At 36.8% G+C, this 16760-nt stretch overlaps 1 protein-coding gene across 12 annotated transcripts in view; it reads right to left on the minus strand.

Moving 5' to 3' along the window:
* The window catches only part of CAB39L (calcium binding protein 39 like), a 111537-nt gene that overhangs the window by 49412 nt on the left and 45365 nt on the right, over positions 1 to 16760 (minus strand). For all 12 annotated transcript variants that reach the window (XM_045869416.3, XM_064586116.1, XM_064586119.1 and 9 more), the window contains 2 exons: positions 11674 to 11815; positions 8037 to 8201 (listed from right to left, as the gene is read on the minus strand). In XM_045869416.3, coding sequence (XP_045725372.1) covers positions 8037 to 8201; positions 11674 to 11784 — 276 coding nt within the window. In that variant the 5' untranslated portion in view covers positions 11785 to 11815. The remainder of the gene's footprint in view (positions 1 to 8036; positions 8202 to 11673; positions 11816 to 16760) is intronic.

Below are 16760 nucleotides of genomic sequence, written 5' to 3' on the forward strand. Positions count from 1 at the left end.
CCAACTTTTACACAGAGGAAAACATTCTTCTGGTTCATTAGCAAATAATGTGCAAAGGCAAAGGAAGCCCCCTGTGGATAACAAAAACAAGCTCTGATACCAGGAATAGCTTCACAAATCAGAGGAAAGGATCAGAATGGAAAGGATTAGAGAAAACTTAAACAGGTACCAGATGATTAATGATGGTCCTTCCATAATACAGAACCTTTGCAGATATCCATTCATCACACTATACCTAACTGGAGTAAAACCTTAACTATTTCAAAATCAGTCTTCAGCAACCCTCAGAGTGCTAGATTTCAAGTTCTGGATCTAGAAGTGGCCAGAAAACAAAAGAAAAAAAAAGTGTTTGATGGTAAGGAAGCAACCTCTAGAAATGACCCCAAATGCCTAATATTAGCCAGTAATTCTAAGATTACATATAATGTAATTGAACAGATGCCAAACTTGAAGAAGCACTTGCGTTAAGCTGACAAATTCAAAAAGGTCAGCCCTAACATGAGATAGTCAACGATTATCTGCAGAATGAATGATATATACAGAGGTATCAACTGGAATGAAATAAGAGAAAAAGACAGAAGAAAGAAGCAATGAACAGCAAGTAGAAGGAACTGCTGAAAAAGAGCATCCTTCACTGATAACAGAAGTGAGAGAAGGCAGGGACGCCTGGTGGCTCAGTTGGTTAAGTGTCTGCCTTTGGCTCAGGCCCTGGGATTGAGTCCCGCATCAAGTTCAGCATCAGGCTCCTTGCTCACAGGGAGCCTGCTTCTCCCTCTGTCTGCCACTCCCCCTGCTTGTGCTCTCATTCTCTCTCTCTCTCTCTGACAAATACGTAAATAAAATCTTAAAAAAAAAAAAAAAAGAAGTGAGAGAAGGCAAATAAGGGAGTAAAAGAGAGCAGCATTGCAAAAGAAGACACCCATTTTAAAATTGCAGCCATTGACTTGTATATAGGATATATAAAGAATTCTCAAAATTCAACAATCAAATGAAAAGAGGGCAAAAGATCTATATAGACAATTCACAAAAGAACAGATATGGTGGCAAATAAACACACGGAAAGATGCTCAACATCATTAGTCATTAAGGGAATGCAAATTAAAACCACAATATACCATTGACACTTAAGTGGCTAAAATTAAAAAAAAAAAAAACAAAGCTAAAAGCAAACAAACAAAAACCCCAACACTACCCAACTATCCTACTTCTAGGTATTTACACAAGTGAAATGAAAACCTACATCTGCACACACAAACTGTGCATAAATGGTTATAGAGGTTCTATTTGTAACTGCTCAAAACTGGAAATTCCCCAAATATCCCCCAACTGGGGAATAGATAAATGGTCTGTGGTATATCCATGCAGTGGAATACTACTCAGCAATAAAAAGGAATAAACTCCTGATACACAGCAACAACACAGATGAATCCTAATGCATTATGCTAAGTGGAAGAAGCCAGACCCAAAAGGCTACATTTTGCATGATTCCATTTCCACATTTTTTTTAAAGATTTATTTTTTTTATTTTTTTTATTTGAGAGAGAGTATGAGAGAGAGCAAGCACATGAGAGGGGGGAGGGTCAGAGGGAGAAGCAGACTCCCCGCCAAGCAGGGAGCCCGATGTGGGACTCGATCCCGGGACTCCAGGATCATGACCTGAGCCGAAGGCAGTCGCCCAACCAACTGAGCCACCCAGGCGCCCTCCACATTTGTTAAGGCAAATTATACAAGGACAGAAGATAGATCAGTGGTTGCCAGAGGCTGAGGGTAGGAAAAAGAGCTGATTACAATGGGGCATGGGAAAATGTTGGGGGTGATGCAGTTAATGTTACTGTTTGTAAATTACACCTTAAGTTTTTAAAAAATGAAACATAATTGTAGCCATTGAAGTCATGGACTTCTCTCCTCTGCTCTCCTCCCTCTCTTCTGCTTATGTATTGGCTTGCGGAGGAGGGGTGGGGAGAGCTGAGGTGGGTAGGGCAAATGTTTGTGTTGAATTTCAGTAGCAGAACTAGATATGCAGAGCCGTCTGCAAGGGGTTGGGGGTGAAGAGTGTTCACTGCATGGCTGAGTGCTTTGCAGGGGACCAAAATTCAAACTGAACTAATTTACAGATACTGGGAAATTTTCAGAGAACCCAAGCACAGGCTAGCTCAGAATTAGTTGCTCTCAAATTTTTTCAGTATAATTATATTTACACATTGCAAGAATTCCAATGCAGAGCTCCTTCCAAACCCCCTGGCCCTCTCTCTCTCTCTCCCCATCTTCATTCTTCTTTCTGTCTCTTCTGCAGGCTGGTTTCCTCTACTTTTTTAGTTTACATGGTAGGAAATCTGACCACTGATGCAGAAATTATGGAATATCGTTAGCTCCTAATTAGAGACTGAGGTTCTATCTCAGTTTTGGCCAGAATCCTGCAGAATACTCGGGCCCTGCTTTGATGAGATGTCTATTACTAGGCCAATCAGCTGTGTGGGGGGCAGGGTGTCATGATGCACAAAAAGGTTGCTCCCACTGTAACTACGTGGGTGGGGGAGGAGGGACCATTCCCCAGAAAGCAGAGGGGATAAAACATGTTGTACATTATACAATGGCGTGAGCAGTCTTTATCTTTATGGCAGGTTACATTCCTTAAAAAGTATGGTAAGGTCAAACTAAAATGGTCATTGTCTTAATTTTTATAGGGGGAATACGACCAATTAACATGTTACACTGCTGATTAAGGGCCTGATGCCAAATACCATTTTATATCACCTATAAATTATGTACCTTTATAGGATACATGTTTCTAAAGTTTATATTCATTAGTTTAAGAGGACAAGAGGGTAATGATAACATAAAATTCCATTTAATATGATACAGTATTTTCTGACCTGTAACTGTAAATTCTGTAACTTAATTTGTCTAATGACGGGTGCAAAATATATAAACAACCAACCAGACTCAAGACCAACTAGAATCAATGCCCTACACACATAGTAAGCATTTCAAATTGTTAAATGCATGAAGCAGTAATACAGTAATAAAACCAAAGGTGAAGGACCACTTTAAAGAGGGCCAAGGAACAGAAAAGGATTTTTAAAAAGGGACAGAAATTTTCAAAAATTTAGGACCATAAAATGGGTAAATGAGATGCTGATACTGGAGTGCTTACTTTGCTGACTTTTTAAAAATGTAGCAAGAAATAATAATCAGAGATTAAATTATCACAGCAGAAAGTTCTCTGCTTCTTTGAATTGCTTTCTAATTCAGCCTGACCAGATGACTTTGCATCCACCCTAGTTTTGCAAAGCACACCTGCCCTTAAAATGAATGCATCAATAAATTCATCCTTTGATCTCTTATCACATGGTGTTTCAAAACATCAGAGTCTGAAGCTGTGTCTTGAATAGTGACCAAACCTCAAAAAACACAACTCTGAGTTTGGTCCTGAGCCCATAAAATCTGAAGACTTGCAATCTCAGCCACAAGTCTTTTTTTTTTTTTTTTAACTTCATAAAAATATGCAGAAGTGGTTCCTTTCTGTCAGCAATTTTAAGGTTTAAAGGATTAGATTAAAAATTTATGGCTATTAAGTAATAAGATTTCCTTTTTAAACAATTTTAACTTAAAGGTCTGCCTCCTAACGAGCCCTTATTCACATAAAAGTAGGATCCTCTAGTACTTTCCCCACCCTGATGGGCCACTTTGCTCTGGATTCCTGAAGGAGAAACGGATTTGTCACACAGACTCTCAAGGCAGTTTCTGCTACCCAATCTAAGCCACTGCCATGGCCACCATAACTGCTGTCAGCTCTGGATCCTAAACCCCTGCTCCAAGCTCCTCTCAAGCCTGTTCATGGTCTTGCCTACTGCAACCAGTTATTTCCTCAACATTCTGTTTATCCCAAGTGTAGAAAACTGCCCCTTCTCCTTTACTAACATATACTATTAGTACATAGTTCTTTTTATCAAAGGTTTAAGGGTAACAAAGAGTAATTGTAGTACAGTGCAGAAACAATCTCAAATTGAATTCTACGTATTATTATTAAAGGCTTATCAGTATTCCTCTTTTTTTTTAAATTTTATTCTTATGTTAATCCCCATACATTACATCATTAGTTTTAGATGAAGTGTTCCATGATTCATTGTTTGTGCACAACACCCAGTGCTCCATGCAGAATGTGCCCTCCTCAATACCCACCACCAGGCTAACCCATCCTCCCACCCCCCTCCCCTCTAGAACCCTCAGTTTAGTATTCCTCTTTTTAAAAAAGATTTATTTATTCATTTAAGAGAGAGAGCTTGAGTAGGGGGAGGGGCAGAGGGAGAGCGAGATAAGCAGACTCCCTGCTGAGCAGGGAGCCAGACTCAGGGCTCCATCCCAGGACCCTGAGATCATGACCTGAGCCAAAATCAAGAGTCTGAAGCTCAACCAACTAAGCCACCTACGCGCCCCGTTTCGTCAGCATTCCTGATCATCTTTCTCCTTAAGCCCCTTCCTCTGTCATGGTTCTGGAGTCTCTTTCCCTCACTCCAAAACTTTCTCCTATTTTTCTTCTATTTCCTACTCCTACTGATCTTAGCCAGAGAGAGGGCATTTCTCAAATTTCTGTTACTTTGTTCTGCAAAGGGAATCTAAGCTCTTCTCTTTCAGTCTTTCTCTTCCAGACACTGCTTAGAGACCTAACCTCTATGACTAACAAAAAAAGCCCATCTAGGCATCTTCTAAACAAAAATTCATTTTTCTCTGTAAGGAATACTCCATCCTTTTAGGTTATCTGGCAAAAGCCACAGCCCAACCCTAAATAATAATTTTTTCTTCCTGTAATAAACATATACCAGCAATTTTAGTCAAATAACTGTTGTACTCTCCAACAAACCCCCAGGAGTGGCTATTCACTTACTAGAATGATTATTATCACTATTGAATTATCTTCTAAACAATTTACTAATTCCTCAAGAAAAGTGGCTTATTGCTGTGTTCAGAACATCTTCCTTTGGTCTAATTTCCTTACCTCTGCTTCAATCTCTCATTCTCATGCCTACATTCATTCATTCATTCATTCATTCAGCCAACCAACCAGTGTACATGGCACTAGATGTGGGAAACGGGATCCTAGTACTCAAGATACTTTCAATTCAGAAGGGGCTGTACCAGTTCTGCCTATGAACCAAGACATGAGGAGGGCAGAGTTCTGTGTGATTAGACTGAACTCTAAAGTTAGGACAAATTTTATCAAGTTGTCACTATCTTATATGGACACTCTAGGCTTGAGATGGAAAGTTGCTGCTTGCAGGCTAACCATTAGGACCTCCAGTCCATAGAGACATATAGTACATTTCTGCAAGTAGGCTAATAATGCTAATAATGCTGCCTCTTTTCTGAAAATACTGTATATAGCCAATGGAATTGAAGTTTCCTCAACTTTAACTGCTTTCCATTTATTCATTCAACTAAGAAGTATTTATAAGGGTCTATTTTTTATGGGCTTGAGAAGGACAGCCACATCTACGAATATCACATTCATTTATAACTATGTTCTAGGCATCATGTTATTATCAATCCAATGAACAAAGTCAAGAACTGTCTGGTCAATTATACCTCAATAAAGTTGAAGAAAAAAAAAGAACTGTCCGTTCTTTTATTACCACAATAACAGATCTTCATAATGATAGTTGTGAGTCAATAGTAGAAAATTATATCTAGAATATTATCTTGGAGAGGGGCAAGTATATAATGTATTTTATAGAGAAAATGTAAAGTAATCCACAAAAGTAATGTATTTGTCTTTCTGCATTTGAAGAATTAATCTTTAGTTACATAGAAAATGAGAATATTCAGAAAGATACTTCTTTCCCCAAGGATTCTAGAGAGTAGAAGTTCACTCTACTTGATAACACGTAAGTCAACTTTTAGGCAATTGAATGTCTTAATTCAAAAATAATCTTTAAAGTGAATTTCCTGTCTAAATTTATTTATTTTCAGGATCCATGTAAAATAAGGGAAACTTGCATAAGTATTTCTTATTGTTCCTCTTTTGTTATTTAAGCCAATGCTAAGCAAAGTTGTAAGGTACCCAAAGTCTGTCTTGATATACTCCTATCTCCCTAATTCTTGGATAGCACCTTGGACATACACTACTCTGTGGCTGCTCAAGACTTCCCTAGTTCACCGGACCCGATGACATCTCATGCCTAACTCATTCTTCAAAATATAACCATCCTTGGTCATATTCCTTCCAGCATCCAACTGCAAATTGGGCTAATCTCATAAACCAACTCAAGCTAACATATTAATTAATGATTATAATAGCTTAATACATTTCTGCTTTCAGGGAAATGTGCAAAACAATAGGAGATTTATAGAAATTTAATACCATAATCCAACAATAGGGAGTATTTTTCCCATTTATGGTCACCAACCAACTAAATCTAAAATTAAAGTAATAACAAAAATAGTCAAGGGTTATAACAAAAATAAACCAGTTTACATCTAACTTTAGTTTGAGAAAGGGAGGAAAATGAGAATATACTACCTGACATTTGTGTATAGTCTACACATGTATTTACTGCTCTTATATAACATGTATTTTTTTATTCAGTTTAATATTTAAAACAGTGCTATAAGTTCATACTTTTCCTATTTTAGAGATGACAAAAGTTAGTCTCAAAGAGGTTACATTACTGACTATCAAAGAGCACAGCAGGGACTCTAAACAATTCTAATCCCAAGTATTTTTCCACCATGCACAACTCCTTTAAGTGTTCGTATCTCATTTGAAACTGAATAAAAGAAACACGAAAATACACAGATGCAATGATAAAACTATACTTCATTCCACATATGGCCAGTTTAAAAAGTAAGGAATAAGATGGGGAGGGAGAGTGAGCGAGCCAGGTAAGAGGAAAAGTACGCAAAGAGATTACTGAGTAGAAATGTCAAAGATGGAAAAACAGGTCAAGGAGGGAAAGAAAGAAAGAAAAAGACAGGTGTGTCTGAAAGGAACGATGAGTTGAAGTCTGGACCCTCTGGGGTCCTCCACTTAGTGTTTGTGTCCAGCCAACACACCTGGCTTCACATCTCCAGAGCAGTCTTGCTCTTCATTCCTCCTCCTTGGCTCCAGTCAGCCAAAAATCTTCCCCCATTTAAGCCGTCCAGAGAACTGTGGGCTAGTATTTCCACAGATCCCCAGAGCCCTGACCTTATCTTGGTCCAATCGCTGTAATCACCATAATTAGTATTCCTTTCACTTCCCTGGTGATAAAACTAAAAGCTATTTCAGAAATCTGCATTTTCTTCCATCTCTGAGAATCAGTGGAAACCCGAGCACTTAGCCCGTAGTAACAAAACAACAAACAAATCAAAACCAAGACTTCTATCACCGAAACAGCCAATGATCAAACGTGCCTTACATACATGCTGTTTACTGAAAAACCACTGTTCTCAGATATACCATAAATAATAAAATGCCTATACCTCTTCACCGCTCATATTTCTAAGTTTTTGTTTTATTTAGTTCACTTATTATTCAGGTAAGTTAGGTACAACTGCTTTCAAAATGAGATAATAATCTTATATTGCTAGCATTCAACAAACTTCCGAAATCATTAGTAAATGAACAGGCCTGAGAGACACTGAGTTTGAATCCCAGCTTAGGCTCTTAGTATCTGAGTGACTGCACAAATTACTTAATAGCTTTGACCTTTGGGTTCTTCATCTATAAAATGAGGCTAATCCTATAGTACCAATCACATAGGTAGTTTTAAGAAGGAAAGGAGATGAGTGCTTGGAACTGCAGGACATGTAGTAAGCACTCAATGTTATTTCTTATTATTACCATTATTATTATTAGCCACTAACCTTGCCACCTGAATGCAGGAAACTTAACCATGAGATACCTTTGTACTTTGTTTAGAGAAGTTTGAGAAGTTTTAGAAAAATACTGGGTTTATATATAATAGATGAGCAGTAATACTAGAAACAAAGTCAAATATTTATGATCGTATACACTAAACTTGCAAAGCAGCAGCGTCATCCTTTTACAGAGGGTTTACCTCGAAGTCTATGAGCTGAAGGTCAGCAATCAGGGTCACCAGCAGCCCACTATTATAGAGCTCTTGTGCAAGCTGGGCCACAGCTTCTGTGGGGGGCTCCTTGTCATTTGTGCCGCACAGAATCTCTTTCATTGCTTGCAGTGATTTCGACACTTCCTCTGAAGCCTGGTGACCAAAAAATATGCTCACAGTGAAGAGGAATGAAAACTTTCAAGCCATAAACAAACAAAAAAACCCCACTTCTTGGATTCTGTTAATTTATGGTCAAAGAACCCTGTACAGTTACAAGCAAACAAAAAACTGTTTCACAGACATTGCTTTGTTTATTTTGGAAAATGTTGCAAAAATATATTTATAGAAAAAAATCTCTAGTATTTCTATTTGGTCAATATAATTGAAACACTCTTATTTTTTAAAAAATTATTATGTTACGTTAATCACTATCCATTACATCATTAGTTTTTGATGTAGTGTTCCATGATTCATCGTTTGTGTATACCACCCAGTGCTCCATGCAGAACGTGCCCTCTTTAATACCCATCACCAGGCCAACCCATCCTCCCACCCCCTCCCCTCTAGAACCCTCAGTATGTTTTTCAGAGTCCATCGTCTCTCACGGTTCATCTGAAACACTCTTCCTTTAAAACATACTCAGACATAGTCTAACCAATCTAGTCATTAACTATAAATTTTACTCTTTTTTTTTTTTTTTACTCTTAAAAATTAAAATGACTGTTTTAAAAGACTTGTCAGTAGCTATGGGTTTTTATTAAAAGCATTTGTTAAGGTTTTTCAACAAATTCCTATTACTCTGATTTTTTAATGGACTATTAATAAAACTGAATTGTCAAAACACACAATCGAATCATCAAAGCCCATTAAACTTTGTTAATCCACTTGTCTCTCCCACATAGTCATCACCTTTTTTTGCTCTCTATGAAACTTAAAAACAACGACAAAAAACTTCTCTATATTGTAAAGAGTAATAGGGAAATCCAAAGAAGTAGAAAGTAAATGAGTGGGTGCTTAGGCCTGAGGAGGGGACAATGAGGAATGACTGCTAACCAGTACAGGGTTTCTTTTGGGGGTGGTGAAACTATTCTTGAATTAGATATTGGTGATGGTTGTAGAACCCTGTGAGAATACTAAAAATCAATGAATTGTACACTTTATTTTTTTAATTTTTTTTAACATATAATGTATTATTTGCTTCAGGGGTACGGGCGTGTGAACTGTACACTTTAAAGAGGCGAATTATATGGGATGGAATTTACTCAATAGATCTTTTTAAAATTAATACAGGAGAGCAAAAGAGAACAGGCCAAAAAGTTAACAATGTAATCTGCTGAATATTTTTAAAGAAATACAGTTTTATTACTTTCAAGTATAGTTCTATAATCATTATAACTGAAGAAGGGAATAAAGAGAATAAGGCAAATTAAATACAAATAATTCATAGTAGCATGACACTACTTTAAAAAAATAATTTCCAGATACATTTATGATCTGACTGAAAAAATCCTTAATTTATTAAAGGTTGGAAGTTTCTTCAAGGGTGAGATTTATCCACAGAAGAGTACTTTAAATCATATGTAGTTAACAACAATTATAAAGCAAACATCTGTGTGACCATAACACAGGTCAAGAACAGAATACTTTCAGGGTGCCTGGGTGGCTCAGTCTTTAAGCATCTGCCTTCAGCTCAGGTCATGATCCCAGGGTCCTGGGATCGAGCCCCGCATCAGGCTCCCTGCTCAGCGGGAAGCCTGCTTCTCCCTCTCCTGCTCCCCCTGCTTGTGTTCCCTCTCTCGCTGCGTCTCTCTCTGTCAAATAAATAAATAAAATCTTGAAAAAAAAAATACTTTCAGAAACCCTGAAGTCACCTGAATGCAACCTTTTCAACCTAGAAGTAAATATTTTTATGTTTTTGATGACAGTCATTTTTTTCACTTTTCTTTATAGTTTTCCTACCTGTGTTTGCATCCCCAAACAATATAGTGTAGCTCTGCCAATTTTGAACTTTTTGGAATAGTACCTGTGACCTTTTATGAGGTGCTTCCTTTTTTTTTTAATTTTATTTTATTATGTTGTTAGTCACCATACATTATATCATTAGTTTTTGATGTAGTGTTCCATGATTCATTGTTTGCGTATAACACCCAGTGCTCCACGCAATACGTGCCCTGCTTAATACCCATTACTGGGCTAAACCATCCCCCCCACTCCCCTCCCCTCTAAAACCCTCAGTTTGTTTCTCTGAGTCCATAGTCTCTCATGGTTCATCTCCCCCTCCGATTTCCCCCCCTTCATTTTTCCCTTCCTACTATCTTCTTCTTCTTCTTCTTTTTTTTTAACATATGCTGTATTATTTGTTTCAGAGGTACAGGTTTGTGATTCATCAGTCTTACACGATCAGTGCTCACCACAGCACATACCCTATGAGGTGCTTTCACTCAGTATTATATATATGAGATCCATCCATGCACCTGCACGGAGGCAACAGTGTTTTAATTTTCATTGCTCTCAAGTTTTCCACTGATGGCTGGACCACAGTTCATCAGTTCTACCTTTGATGGACATTTGGGTTGTTTCCATTGAGGGGTTATTATGAACAGTAACATATGAACATGCTTGTACATGCATCCTGGTACACAAGTGCAAGATTATCTCTAGAGTTTATATCTATGAGTAGAACTGCGGGGTTTTAGCACATGTACATCCTCATCTTTGACAGATGATACTAGCTGGTTTCCAAAGCAGTGACACCATTTATACTTTATCCCTCACAGTGGAGGAAAGTTCTCATTGCTCTCCATTCTCGCCAACACTTAGTTTCATCCAACCTTTTTCATTTTTGCCAAGATAGTGGGTGTGTAATATGAATGTATATGGCTTTAATTGGCCTTTTCCTGACTACTCATGAAAATGAGTATCTTTTTACATTTTTTTTTCTGTCTTTTGCCATTTAGATTTACTCTCTTATGAAGGTCATTTCTTCTTTCTAATTGAGCCAGTATTTGGTTCAGTATTACAAGTACACAAGAATTAAAAATACACTTCTACATCCCTTACATGATGCAAGATAAAAAATAATATTTCTACATCCCTACAAGAATCCAAGATTGTTTATACACTGGGATAGAAAGATACTGTGAACTGAAGGATATTTATTTTATAGATCTCTTAAGAGAGAAATTGAATATATAAGATATAACATCCTATGGAAGGAATAAAATACTAAAAAAAACCTTACCTATGAGGAAATCCTGCTTAGTAGGACCTTTAAAAAATGTTAAAATGAGGTTGCACTGTCATAGAAACTATCAGGTGATCTTTAAATAAAAATGCTCTATCCTTCATATCAGTTTAACGTTTATACCAGTGTAACCCCTTAGATTTTTAAGCTCTGTAGTCTATAAGGGATCCAAGTTTGGTCAGAGGCTCAAGATAGTGAACCAAGGGTTTAAGGCAAAAGATTCAACAATTGCATAAAACCTGAAATCCATTTACATGTATTTATAGAGACCTTATGTGCACATCACAGACCCTATTTGGGATTCTTCATCAAGTTTTTACATTGGTTTTTGGTTTTGGAATATATGCATTTGAATAATAACATTAACATTTTAGTTCATACCTTGTCGGTTTTTTTGTCTTGCTTTTCCAAAATGGCCAAGTTGTCTTTTAGACCTTTCACAATTTCTGCTGGATTTTTGTGTGATTTACTAAACAAAGGCATTTTTTTCATCTATAGAAATCTCTTCTTCCGATACAGAATGCTAAAAACAAACAAACAAGAATCATAAATTTAACTTTTTAAAATTTTTTCTAAAGTTTTTATTTACATTCCAGTTAGTTAAAGTAAGTGTAATGTTAGTTTCCAGTGTATAATATAGTGATTCAACACTTCCATACAACACCCAGTGCTCATCACAAGTGCACTCCTTAATCCCCGTCACCTATTTCCCCCATCCCCCCACCCACCTCCCCTCTGGTAACCAACAGTTTGTTCTCCATAGTTAACAATCTGTTTCTTGGTTTGCCTCTCTCTCTCTCTCTCTCTCTCTCTCTCTCTTCTTTTCCCCTTTGCTCATTTGTTTTGTTTCTTAAATTCCACATATGAGTGAAATCATATGGTATTTGTCTTTCTCTGACTGACTTATTTCACTTAGTATAATACTCTCTAGCTCCAACCATGTTGCAGACGGCAAGATTTTCATTCTTTTTATGGCTGAATAATACTCCATTGTGTACATATACCACTTTATCCATTCATCAATTGATGGACACTTGGGCTGCTTCCATAATTTGGCTATTGTTGATAATGCTGCCATAAACATCGGGGTGCATGTATCCCTTTGAATCAGTCTTTTTGTATTCTTCGGGTAAGTACCTAGTAGTGTGACTGCTGGATTGTGGATAGTTCTATTTTCAACTTTGTGAGGAACCTCCGACCTGTTTTCCAGTGTGGCTATACCAGTTTGCAATGAATTTAACTCCTAACGTGATTAAACTGTTATACCAAAATGTCTTATATGTTTTCAATAACCTTAATTCAGTAATTTGAAACATTAATAGTGATCAAACTAAAATGAGTTTCATCACGTTTTACACCAAATTTAAAAATATATAAATATTTTAAGACATATTTTAAAAACTTTGCCTAAAAGTTTTTACTCAAAGTTTAAAATTTTTTCTACAATACAAATACAAGGATTAGAGAAAGAATCCCAATGGGAAAGGAGTACTTTTAGAGAATAAGCTTACATTTAAAACTAGAATTTTTAACCAATGAGAGTGATGCTGCTGCTGCTGACAACCTGACAATAACGATGGTGTTAGATAAACATGTAAGACAAAAGTGCGATTAGGACCCACATCCTGTGGTAAGGCAATATTTAATGCTACAATCACAAAATCGCAATGTAAAATTATTTAAAATCTCATCTGTTCTTTATTTACTCTTCAAACATTCAGCTGGCCATACTCACTGAGGAAATAAAGACTATCATGGCAGAGGGTGAGGAGAGTGAGGAAAAGGAGTGTTAATTCTTGTTTCTGAGAACATCTATTTACATAGAGCAGAGAAAGCTGAATGTGGCTGTCATTGCCCTACTGTAATGGAAGTATTTAGGGAGAAAATCATAATTGAAGTCTCTAGTTAGGAGAGTACTTTACAGTTATTGGCAAAAATATTTCAAACACTACAGAAACATGATATAATAAATCAAAGTCTTCCATTAACCAACTGCTCAGAGATAACAAATACATCAGTTTGGTATATGTTCCTCCTGAATTTTTTCACACATATAAAATTAGATATATTTTAAAAGAAAAATAGAATAATAGTAAACATAGTATTTTGTAACTTTTTCCCACTTTTTGTATCTTGAATACCATTCTATGAGTATACGTTTAGATCTACTACAATAATTGTATACAATATAGTATTCTATTATACAGATACATCATATAATCATTATGTGGCAATTTCTTATTAAATTACTATATAATTTATTTTACCAATACCCTATTGATGGACATTTGGGTTAACTCCATTTTTTCTAATATTTTTCTGATTAACAATGATTCAACTAGTCAATGGAGAATATTTTACAAATGTGTATACACAAATGTGCACACTAGTGGAGAGCAGCACTCTGCCTAGCTATTCCTGTGGTATAACTATGGCTGTGGTTCTAAATCCCTAATCCCCCTAGATTCCTATTTCCCAAACCTGGTTCCCTAGAACTTCTGTCATTCTGTGAGCTACCTATATCCTTCCAATAAATTCCTTCAGTATTTGTGGTTTGTAATCAAGAATTCCAATAGGACATATATATGTTATGAAGTAGAAATCAAAATGGTTAGTGTGAATTTTGATGATAAAACAAGACTCAAATTCTTGTTTTCAGAAGAAATGCTGTTTTCGATAGAGGTCCCTCAACTCCCCAGTGTGGGGAGACTAAGTGGGAGGGGAACTTGTCCGCTCTCGGGGCAAGGAGAAGTTTGAAAAACAAGTTAAGAGACTCCAGTCAGCCTCTAAAGTGGATACTGAAAGTTGACAGAGCATTCAAAGATAAAGCATGTGAAGATCACAATGATTCTCAGTGGGTAGTGTCAGGTGCAAAAAAAGACAGTCGGAAGAACATTGTATCATGTACTGTTATAAAATTCAAGAATAAAATTATAAAGACACACTAGATTTTTCTTTAATAGTCAGCCCTACACATAAATAAATGAAGGTAAAGTATATTTAAAAGTATATGTAATGTGGAAGCTAGGGTGGGTGCTGAAACAATCATTAGATAGTTGGGCAGAGCAAGCAAACTGTTGCTTCTTACCTAAGTGATCTTGGGCACAGGATGTGATCCCCTTAAGGCTCTGTGATCCCATCTGTAAATGGAGACGATAACATCTCCCTCTCAGGGTTGTGAGGATTAAAGGTAAGTAGAGCACCTTGCACAGGGCCTTGTATAAGTAAAGTACTCTATAATGTTTAGCTGCTATTATTACAAAAAGTTCTATGATATAATGAATGAATTATTTCACAAAAGAGAAAGTCAGAGTAATTGAGACATGATATTGTCTTAATTAAATGTCCTAGACACATCTGGTCCTTGAATCACTTACACATTTTTTCTTTAAAAAAATATACATTTATTCTTTGAAGGTTAAATATTTAATGTTCAAGTACTTAGCATTAGAAGTTTTTTTTAAAGGCTAAATGCATTTGTGTAATTGTTCTATTTCTTCACGTAGTTCTACTGCACTAAGGAAAAGATAATCGACTCAGAATTTCAACTAAATGCTCCCTGACATCAAAATAGAGTGCAAATAAGAATACGGTATCATATATATGATATGACATGATTTTTGTCCGTTACCTATTGCTCTGCTCAGTTCTCACTGTATCAAGCTAATTCTAATGTTAATTCTGGTAATATCACAAATGTTTTCAGGACTCCCATGTTAACATGGTAGTTAGCCGCCATTTCCCAGATTGCTGTCTCCCAGCTTTTTTTTTTTTTCCCAGCTTTTTATTTGCCTGTTGATTTGTTCATTTATTCATTCACTTATTCATTGAACAAACAATCTGAGTAAGCACTAAGCACGGGCACCTTGCTAAATACTTGGGATAGAGCCATGAACAAGAAAAATACAATCCTTGCTCTTTGGAGCTTATTATTAAACAGAGAAAGTAAACATTTTGGGGGCAATGGGATTATATGGCAGAGGGAAAAACACACAGTATAATGCCTCTCAATACAGTACTCCTTTTTTGAATTTGTTATTTTCATATTTTAAGTGTATCTATTTACTATAATAACTATAATATAAAATTAGTTTAATAATTTTTAAAATTTCATAGATCGGGGCGCCTGGGTGGCTCAGTCGTTGGGCGTCTGCCTGCCTTCGGCTCGGGTCATGATCCCAGGGTCCTGGGATCGAGCCCCGCATCAGGCTCCCTGCTCTGCGGGAAGCCTGCTTCTCCCTCTTCTACTCCCCCTGCTTGTGTTCCCTCTCTCGCTGTGTCTCTCTCTGTCAAATAAATAAATAAAATCTTTAAAAAAATAAATAAAATAAAATTTCATAGATCATTATTCTTCAATTCTGGGATCCATATTATGAGGGAAATCAAGACCTATATTTCAAAGTATGCAGTTCCAGCCCCTGATCCCCTATAAATTAAGGTGAAACTCTAACTGCTCTGTTCTCCTCGGACCATAACCAGCCCCACCCCACCCCCAGACTGAAAACATTCCTGCATTACCCTCAAACCCGGGGCTGCCCTTCCTACTTCCCTGGGCAACCATGCAGGACACTTGCATGTGCATCCACCCCAATCACATCATTTACTCCATTAGTCATTTAAAACATGAGCCAACTGGCACTCAGTACTACCTACTAAACAAATACAAGGTACTTAAACCCCCATCTGGTTCTGAGTTGGTAATTGACCACTGTGATTCAGAAATTATCACCCTTGTCTGGGTGTCATTTGTTCTATCTATAAATTGAGGGGATTCTTTTTAAAAAAAATCTAACTGTGAAGTCACCTAGTCATATCATTTAACTCATTTTTCCATTTCATTTATGAAGATATCAAAACAAATCTGTCAAATATTTTGAGAAAGTCCAGATACATTATATTTACGTTAATACTAGTTATTTTATTTATTGCATCCCCATGAACTTATTCTTTTATAACTGGAACTTTGTACTTTTTGAACCCCCTCACCCATTTCACCCACCCCCAACCCCTACCTCTGGCAACCACCAATCTGTTCTCTGTATCTATGAGCTTATTTTTTTTTAATTCCACTTATACTTGAGCTCATACAATATTTTTCTTTCTCTGTCTTACTTCATTTAGCATAATGTCCTCAAGGTCCATCCATATTGACAAATGGCAAGATTTCATTCTTTTTTTATGGGTGAATTAGTATTTATCAGAGAATTATACATATAGAGCACATTTTCTTTATCCATTCATCTATTCTTTTGTTTTAAGATTTTATTTATTTATTTGAGAGACAGAATGAGAGAGGGAGAGAGAGAGCATGAGAGAGGGGAGGATCAGAGGGAGAAGCAGACTCCCTGCTGAGCGGGGAGCCTGAGGCGGGACTCGATCCCAGGACTCCAGGATCATGACCGGAGCTGAAGGCAGTCGCTCAACCAACTGAGCCACCCAGGTGCCCCTATCCATTCATCTATTGATTG

The sequence above is a fragment of the Mirounga angustirostris genome, unplaced genomic scaffold (genome assembly GCF_029215605.1).
Source record: "Mirounga angustirostris isolate CCGP_5_RB_7025 unplaced genomic scaffold, mMirAng1.0.hap1 SCAF_3, whole genome shotgun sequence".
Classification (NCBI taxonomy): Eukaryota; Metazoa; Chordata; class Mammalia; order Carnivora; family Phocidae; genus Mirounga; species Mirounga angustirostris.